At 35.7% G+C, this 10,085-nt stretch overlaps 2 protein-coding genes across 2 annotated transcripts; both read left to right on the top strand.

The window, feature by feature from the left end:
• Positions 1-1,716: 1,716 nt before the first annotated feature.
• On the top strand, positions 1,717-2,376 carry LOC102502374 (olfactory receptor 13D1-like). Its single transcript, XM_006150620.1, has one exon. The coding sequence runs from the start codon at positions 1,726-1,728 to the stop codon at positions 2,374-2,376; it is 651 nt and encodes a 216-aa protein (XP_006150682.1). The 5' UTR covers positions 1,717-1,725.
• Positions 2,377-3,785: 1,409 nt separating this feature from the next.
• LOC102502802 (olfactory receptor 13D1) lies at positions 3,786-4,739 on the top strand. The gene has a single exon (XM_006150621.1). It carries the CDS (start codon positions 3,795-3,797, stop codon positions 4,737-4,739), a length of 945 nt encoding a protein of 314 aa, XP_006150683.1. The 5' UTR covers positions 3,786-3,794.
• Positions 4,740-10,085: the final 5,346 nt, after the last annotated feature.

Raw genomic sequence — 10,085 nt, forward strand, 5'->3', positions numbered from 1 at the left:
CATTTTCTCTTTAAAGTCCACTCTACTGAGGTACACATGCTAAGTGTAGTACTTTCTTAGAACAACAAAAAAGGGTTTCCTCTTCTCCTACCGCTTCCCTTCCTTCTCCTCCAAATTCAAAATAGCTATGCACAAACAAATCAAGTGCCTCGATTCACACTTTGAGGAAAGAAATCCATGCACCAATGTCAGAAGAAATAAGCAGTGGCATTCAGAAATGTAGAATCTATCACAAAATGAGGAAGGAAGGAAGGAAGGAAGGAAGGAAGGAAGGAAGGAAGGAAGGAAGGCAGGCATAACAAATTAGGAAAATGAAGTACACAGAAAAAATTAAAACTCAGAGCTAGTGAGAAACAAAGAGTAGTTAAAATGCATTAGTCAGGATTTATTTGGTTGTAATCAATGGAAATCAACTCAAAATATTTTCTTAAAAGGAACTTTATTGGCTCACATGACTGAAAAGTGCAAGAACAAATGTCTTTAGAACCAGCTTGATCCAGGAGTTAAAATGACATCAAGAATACTCTATTATTTCCCCTTCAGCTACCCTTTCTTCTTTGGCAATTTCAGTATCAATCTGGTTCTCCCATGAACTGGCAAAGATGGCTAGGAGAAGCCACATATCCTACCAATTTAGAGAACCTTGAAGAAATAATTATTCTTGCTCCAGTCACAGCAGGTAGGCTAATTCTGTACAATGCTGGAGCCACAAGGGAAGTTTCTAGATTTAGATACAGGTAGATCTAAAGACCATGCACACCTATGATCCTGGCTGGCTGCAAGGAAGAGGTGAAGGACAGGGGGAAATAGCAGTGTGTCAGGACCTTGTTGAGGGGCTCTCTCCTTCTCACTCTCTCTCATAAAAGAAAAAAATGAATTTTTTAATAAAGTAATACATTTATGATTTAAGATCAGGCAACTTTCCTGCAATTTTTATCCAGTTACAATGGCTAGGTCACATGTGACTGTGAATGAATGAATCTGTTTGCAGGACTATGTTTACTTTTCTTTAACATGTCTGTGTTTCATATTGTTGTGAATCCAAATAGTGGAATTAGCTTTATGTATATAATTGTGGACTGAGAATGGAAGAATCTTTTTTTTCTGAGTCTGTGGAGAGTTCTACTAATTATATAATTATGAAAATATAATTTTAAATATAATTGTAGATAAAACATTTTAACCAAATCATGGGTACCTTAAATATTTATCTAATTTAATGCAACAAATTGCCAAAGAGTTCTTTCTTCTTCATATTTTTTACATAAGATAACTGAAACTGAGAAAGTTAAGTAACTTATCTAAAGTCACTTACAAACTAAATGATATGGGCTAATGGTATATATTATTTTTAAATAGAACTAACTTCAATGAGAAAACATGTTTTACTTCAAATAATATTCACTAATAATGAGATTTCTCTATATGCACTTTTGGAATTATGCTGTTTTAATCTGTTTTTTTACAAGAGATCTGACATTTCATGATATACCTGTGGGATTATTGGTAGCCTGGTTTAGGCTAGTGTGGTCCTACAAATAATTAAACCTTGTAAGTGCTTCAGTTTTATTCTCAATAGTCTTAAAATTAAATGCATGCATATCCTGATTCATAGAGCTATTCTAAAACTTAAATAATACAAGTTAGAGTAACTTCTAAAACTAAGCAATACATTTAAATTTTCCCAGGTCATTTCTCTATATAAAATTTGCAGGTGACAAACACATGAAGACAGAGAATTTCTCTGCCGTGACTGAATTCTTTCTGGTGGGGCTTTCCAGATACCCAGAGCTCCGACTTTCTTTGTTCATGCTCTGCCTCATCATGTACCTGATAATCCTTCTGGGAAATAGCCTCCTCATTATCGTCAGCATACTGGATTCTCGCCTCCACACCCCTATGTACTTCTTTCTTGGAAACCTCTCATTCTTGGACATCTGTTACACTTCCTCTTTCATTCCACCAATGCTCATCATATTTAGGTCTGAGAGAAAATCTATCTCCTTTCTTGGCTGTGCTCTACAGATGGTTATCTCCCTTGGCTTGGGTTGCACTGAATGTGTTCTCCTTGCTGTAATGGCCTATGACCGGTATGTGGCCATCTGCAATCCACTGAGGTATCCCATCATCATGAACAGGGTACGAAATGTGCACATGGCCGCGTGGTCCTGGATTACAGGCTATATGATCTCCCTGGTGCAAACAACCATGGCAATGGTATTGCCTTTCTGTGGGAATAATGTCATTGACCATCTTACCTGTGAATTGCTGGCTATTCTTAAACTCATATGCTCAGATATCACCATTAATGTGCTTATCATGAGAGTGGGAGGTATCATTATACTGATTATTCCTCTACTATCAATTTCAAATTAGGAAAATGAAGTACACAGAAAAAATTAAAACTCAGAGCTAGTGAGAAACAAAGAGTAGTTAAAATGCATTAGTCAGGATTTATTTGGTTGTAATCAATGGAAATCAACTCAAAATATTTTCTTAAAAGGAACTTTATTGGCTCACATGACTGAAAAGTGCAAGAACAAATGTCTTTAGAACCAGCTTGATCCAGGAGTTAAAATGACATCAAGAATACTCTATTATTTCCCCTTCAGCTACTCTTTCTTCTTTGGCAATTTCAGTATCAATCTGGTTCTCCCATGAACTGGCAAAGATGGCTAGGAGAAGCCACATATCCTACCAATTTAGAGAACCTTGAAGAAATAATTATTCTTGCTCCAGTCACAGCAGGTAGGCTAATTCTGTACAATGCTGGAGCCACAAGGGAAGTTTCTAGATTTAGATACAGGTAGATCTAAAGACCATGCACACCTATGATCCTGGCTGGCTGCAAGGAAGAGGTGAAGGACAGGGGGAAATAGCAGTGTGTCAGGACCTTGTTGAGGGGCTCTCTCCTTCTCACTCTCTCTCATAAAAGAAAAAAATGAATTTTTTAATAAAGTAATACATTTATGATTTAAGATCAGGCAACTTTCCTGCAATTATTATCCAGTTACAATGGCTACGTCACATGCGACTGTGAATGAATGAATCTGTTTGCAGGACTATGTTTACTTTTCTTTAACATGTCTGTGTTTCATATTGTTGTGAATCCAAATAGTGGAATTAGCTTTATGTATATAATTGTGGACTGAGAATGGAAGAATCTTTTTTTTCTGAGTCTGTGGAGAGTTCTACTAATTATATAATTATGAAAATATAATTTTAAATATAATTGTAGATAAAACATTTTAACCAAATCATGGGTACCTTAAATATTTATCTAATTTAATGCAACAAATTGCCAAAGAGTTCTTTCTTCTTCATATTTTTTACATAAGATAACTGAAACTGAGAAAGTTAAGTAACTTATCTAAAGTCACTTACAAACTAAATGATATGGGCTAATGGTATATATTATTTTTAAATAGAACTAACTTCAATGAGAAAACATGTTTTACTTCAAATAATATTCACTAATAATGAGATTTCTCTATATGCACTTTTGGAATTATGCTGTTTTAATCTGTTTTTTTACAAGAGATCTGACATTTCATGATATACCTGTGGGATTATTGGTAGCCTGGTTTAGGCTAGTGTGGTCCTACAAATAATTAAACCTTGTAAGTGCTTCAGTTTTATTCTCAATAGTCTTAAAATTAAATGCATGCATATCCTGATTCATAGAGCTATTCTAAAACTTAAATAATACAAGTTAGAGTAACTTCTAAAACTAAGCAATACATTTAAATTTTCCCAGGTCATTTCTCTATATAAAATTTGCAGGTGACAAACACATGAAGACAGAGAATTTCTCTGCCGTGACTGAATTCTTTCTGGTGGGGCTTTCCAGATACCCAGAGCTCCGACTTTCTTTGTTCATGCTCTGCCTCATCATGTACCTGATAATCCTCCTGGGAAATAGTCTCCTCATTATCATCAGCGTGCTGGATTCATGCCTCCACTCCCCTATGTACTTCTTTCTTGGAAACCTCTCGTTCTTGGACATCTGTTACACCTCCTCTTTTGTTCCTCCAATGCTTATCATATTTAGAGCTGGAAAAAAATCAATCTCCTTTCTCGGCTGTGCTCTACAGATGGTTATCTCCCTTGGCTTGGGTTGCACTGAGTGTGTTCTCCTTGCTGTAATGGCCTATGACCGGTATGTGGCCATCTGCAATCCACTGAGGTATCCCATCATCATGAACAGGGTACGAAATGTGCACATGGCCGCGTGGTCCTGGATTACAGGCTATATGATCTCCCTGGTGCAAACAACCATGGCAATGGTATTGCCTTTCTGTGGGAATAATGTCATTGACCATCTTACCTGTGAATTGCTGGCTGTTCTTAAACTCATATGCTCAGATATCACCATTAATGTGCTTATCATGAGAGTGGGAGGTATTGTTATACTGATCATTCCTCTACTATCAATTTTTATTTCTTACGTTTTCATCCTCTCTGCCATCCTGAGACTTAACACTGCCGAAGGGAGAAAGAAAGCCTTTTCTACATGTTCAGCCCACCTGACTGTGGTCATTTTATTCTATGGTTCAGCCCTTTTTATGTACATGAAGCCCAAGTCAAAAGATACAAAGATATCTGATGAGATCATTATGTTGTTTTATGGAATTGTAACACCAATGTTAAACCCCATCATTTACAGCCTGAGAAATAAGGATGTGAAAGAGGCTGTAAAGAAAATTCTGAGCAGACACCAACATTTATTGAAAAAATGAAATCCATTTATGCATGTGATATCTACATTTGAGTAAAGGATATGTTTCTAGTATTTACAGATGAAGCTCTGGAACCCAGTATGAATACAGATTTATGTTTATAAAGCCAAATTTGACTAACTCTAACTTTTTTAACAGAGAATGTTCATGTATAGTTTTCATGTCATATTTTTGTAGCAAGTTGTCTAGTTGTATACATCTTTGCTCTGGTTCCTTGGAATTCACCATAAGATGAATCATCTCTGCTCTATCTACCTTAATCTTTTCTTACTTCCTCCCTCTTTCTTCTCTCTCTTTCAACTCTCTCCTCTTCTTTCTCAGTCTCCTCAAAGTATGTGTGTGTGTGAGCCTGTGTGTGTGTGTGTGTGTGTGTGTGTGTGTGTGTGTGTCTGTGGGTCTGTTTGCCGGTGTGTTTGTATAATTTGGTCTATTCAGTATCCCTATGGAAAAAGACTGCATCTTTTAATTTAAGAAATCATATGTCTCTCATACTCAGTCCATATTTTGCTTGATCGAGTTGGATCTGTTGTAATCATGAAACATTGAACATTCAATAAAAATGAATGTTCCCCTAGTAACAGTGACTCATTCAGGGTTACATGTAACCCAAGCCATTCTAATCAGACTTACTTGTAGAAATGCTGTTTGAATATTAGGGAAAAAAATGACTCTATCTTCAAGGGTCTATTACCTGGGAGAACATACGCCTTTTCCTGGTTGTCTTTGACAATTTATAGGTAAAGGCAACCTGAGAATGAAATTACAGAGGAAACAATAGCTGAGGAGAAATAATAGGTGCACTTGAATTCATATTAACTCCTGGATAAAGCTGGTTGTACAGACGTTCCTACTTCTACTTTTCAGGTATGTGAACCAATGAAGTTCCTTTTAAAAATCATCTGAGTAGTTTTCCATTGCTTTCAACCACATACATTATTAACTAATACATTTCCCTACTTTACTTTAACTCTGTCTCTCTCTCTCATTCATAACTCAAATTTTCCCTTTGCATATTCTTTTTATTAACTTGTTCTGTTTGTATCACTTCTTCCCCTCTCTCAGCTTGTGACTCTGTATCCTTTCCTTCTCATTCTTAATCTCTCATTCTTTTTCTTAGTCTCAATACATACACAGTTTTTATGTAAGGGATCACAAATGGTCCCAAATTCTTCAACATCCTGGAGTCCATCATTCTTTTAGTAGTCAAATTATAATCATGTAACTTTTATTTTCCATAGATGTACAGTTTATACCTCTTTCCAAATATTTCTGATGACTTTTAAGATTTTGCTGGTGGTTGGTCATTTTTTTTTCCTACAGTCTGTTATACTGTGCTTCTCTATCATGTTTATTTGATAATTATAAATTACTTTCTATCCTATATAAGTTCCTGCAGTCCATACTTTGCTTTTCAAAATGTATTATAAAAAATAAATAAAATTTGGGAACCAGCAGTTAGCATAATGGTTATGTCGCTGGACTCCCACGTAGTCGACTGCAGTTCACGTCCCGGACCTGGGTGGCTTAAAACTCACGCTGGGCACATGTGCATGCGTGCCCATGATCCCGAGAGGAGAATGGAGGAGAAGGGACTGCGGCGTGACCATCCCCCCTGGGGGGTGATTTCTCGCTTTCTGTCTCTGTGTCTTTCTCTGTCTGTCTGGTGAGCGCACACGCCCTATAGCAAAAAAAGAAGAAAAAAAAACTCTCCAAAAATAAATAAATAAATAAATAAATAAATAAATAAAATTTTAGACAAATTTTAATACAGTTCATTTGAACAAAAAAGGTCATTTGGCAGTTTCCCCAAATGGCTTCCAAAGAACGACAGGTGGCTTCTTCATTGCAGTGATAGTCAATCCAGAAAGGGAAAGTAAAATATGCAGGAAAGAGAAAGTCTTGTATAAAAGCAAAAGTGAGAGAATGAAGTAGAGAAATAACTGGTTTGGTTCCGCAGAATGTATGAACAGTCTAAAAGGTAAGTTTTCTGTGATTGCCTGAAGTGTGGCTAATGTGACTGGCTGTAACTTAGCAACTCGCTTAGGAAACAGACTAACGTGTGTGATTTCAGTTTGTCCATAGGAATCCAATTGTGAGAGTAACAGCTGCCATTTCAGGCCCAGATAGATTGCTTTAACAGTATCAATGAGTACCTTTAAACACACATATACACACGTGCAAATATGCACACATACACACACCCCTTAAAGGCTATTATAGTTAATGGACTTTGAGCCTGAGAATAAGATAAAGTCACAATAGTAAAGAAAAGCCTTTTTTTATTGAATATCACTGCTGCTAGTATGTACTAGACATGCTGCTTTTTCACAAGGACCTCTTAAGCCATTTCCCTCTTTAGCCACTGGCCAGTCACCATGTTGCTGAGGTCTATTAATTTCCTTCTTTTACAAGCAACAGAGTTAATACAATCAAAATATATAGGTAAATGACTAAAAGCATTCCTTATCATGATGCTTCCAAAAACAAAAAATGAGTCTACCCCACAAACAGATGGTAGCTTCTACTCTTAGAACTACAGAACTGAAGTTCATGTATCTTTAAAACCTGGCTCCTCCTCATACCATTCATTTAGACATACTGGAGTCCAACTCCTTAATTCATGTATATATTACACACATCAGAAATAGTAAAAAAAAAAAAAAAAAAAAAAAATTGCCTCATCTCTAACAATTCAATGAAATGTGAAGTGGTAAAATGAAAACCTCTTCACACAAACACCCAGAACATATTACCAACCAAAGCACACAGTCTTTTCATTTTTGACCAAATCATATTGCCACCTAAAATAATAATCTTAATTTCAATTATTTGTCAGATTTCACAATTATTTTATTGGATTCTAAGATATATTGAATTCTAAGATAACGGATACAATTCTAAGATAGTGTATTCTAATATATACCTCAGATATCAGGTGTATATTTTCCTTTTCCAAGGGTGAGAAGTTTCTAACCAGTCAAGCAGTGTTTAAAGATAATTATATACAATAATCAAATAATAGAACTTGAACCATCTGGTTCATGATCCAATGCTTGCAAATCCTCAGAAATATTCATAGCAGGCTGTTTTCTATACTTTCCTTAACCTTTAATAATAGAGAGCCTACCACCTCCTGAGGAAATCTAGTTGTGACTATCAGAAATTTCTAATATAAAGCTAAAAATCTCTGCTTATATGAATATTTTCTACTTTTCATTCTTAGTTGTACTCCTTGGAACAGTATCATTTGAGTTTATTTTTAGAACTAGAATTAGAGTTTAGAGTAGGTCATTGTTCTTAGTTCTTAGAATTAACAGAGCTAGATTGTTTCATTCATTCATTTATTCAAGTATACAAGTGCCTACACTCGCCTAGATAACGGTAAACAATATGAATATTAATTGCTTTTAAAAATAATTATTTTATTCAACTTTATTTATTTATTCATTTTTAATTTGACTAGAAAGGGACAGAGTGATAAAGAAAGGGGGATGGAGTGAGAAAGCTAGACACCAGATCCAGGACTCGAACTGTGGTCAGCCATGTGGGAGTCCGGTACCCTTAGCCATCATGCTAACAGCCAGCCCTGAATATTAGTGTTTAAATTAAGCCTTGAACCCAGATCTTTATGACTGTAAAGATCATCCCTGAATATTTGTGATCTGTTACTATATGCATTCTAGCCCTTCACAATTTTTTAGCATAAAGAATAAATGAATGTTCTGAGTGGCTTCATAGTCACTGAACTTCTAACTCTATACACCCACAACCTCTTTCAGATTAATCTTCCTAATTCATGTTCTTCAACAATACTAACTAAAACTTACTTTGGTTCAGCAATAAAATGTAAGAGCTTTGACCTGATACAAATCGCCTTCCACAAATTAACCACAACCTAAAATTCCAGTATTATCTCCTAAGGCAATCTCATCTACTCTTATTATTTCAATAGACCACCCCCCAAAAATAAATAAATAAAACCAACTGGTAATTCCAAATATATAGCTTCATTCCAGCTTTCTTTCCTGGGTGTTTTATGTTGGCATCTCATCTAAATGTAACAAGTAAAAAACATTTTTTCCAGTCAGCTACTGGTGTAGTATTTAGAGTGGCTGGCTCTTACAAAACCAACTGGGAGGTCTGAAGTAGGATCTGGCAGCTTGAAAAACATTTTGGATATGTGCGTTCACCAGAATCCTAAGAGGAAATGGAGAAGAGAGGTTTCACTTTTAGATCATGAACATCCCCCCAGGGAGATGCTTTCTTGCTTTCCCTCTCTTTCTGTCTTTCTCTGATCTACAGTAAATTACATGCCCTACAGTAAATTTAAAAAAATTTTTTTTCTCAAACCACATTAATTTATATCCTATTAACTTCGGCTATATTCCCAATATGAAAATAAATATTTCTTCTTCAGAAGTTACTTTCTACTTTTGGGATAATTCCCAAAATGCAAAAAAATGACCTGTGAATTTGTCCAAAAATCTAGATCCTACATAAGTTTTCAGCCTCATCTTTCACAAACTTTCACTTCTCTCCACCATCCTGTGTTCAACAAAAATTGAATCATTTTTTAAAGTTCTATACCAGTGCAAAGAATATTACAAGTGATTTAAATTTAACTAGATATGATGTATTTTTATTTCTTAGTCTGACAAAACTCACTGCCTATGACCAAGACTCACATGGAACTCAATCAAGCCTCATTGTTCCACCCAGCCTTGCTGTCAGTTCAAGCCACTCCCAAATCTTGGAATATGAAACCCAGGTCTCTGGGTAGTACTTCTCACAGTAGTACTGTCAAAGAGAACTATTTTCAAACTTTCAAATGAGGAACAGAAAGTAATTAATGTGTTAGTCTACTTAAAATGTTAAAACAAAATACCAAAGATGGAGTGATTTATAAACAACAGGAATATATTTCTTACAGTTCTGGAGTCTGGGAAGTCCAAGAACAAGGCAAAAAAAAGATTCAGTATATGATAAGGGCCTTCTTCTTCAACATGACTATCTTCTCATTGAAATCTCACATGAAGGAAGTGGGAAGAAACATTTTTGGATCAATTTCATGAGGGCGCAAGTCACATTCATGTGGACTCTACCCCATCTAGCCACCTCTTAAGGTCCCTACCTTACAGCAACATCACCTTGAGGATTTGGATTTCAACCTATGAACTTTGGGCCAGGTAGGGGAGACATAAACATTCATTCCATCATAGAGAATATTTCTCTAAAGCACTCTAGTGGATAAAAAATCATAACAATTTTTGTCATCTCAAATGTACCTAGCCACCACATAAATATAACCCTACTACAACCCTCCATCTCTTTCATGGATGGTAAGAA

This window comes from Tupaia chinensis, unplaced genomic scaffold (genome assembly GCF_000334495.1).
Source record: "Tupaia chinensis unplaced genomic scaffold, TupChi_1.0 Scaffold000291_1, whole genome shotgun sequence".
NCBI classification, from domain to species: domain Eukaryota; kingdom Metazoa; phylum Chordata; class Mammalia; order Scandentia; family Tupaiidae; genus Tupaia; species Tupaia belangeri.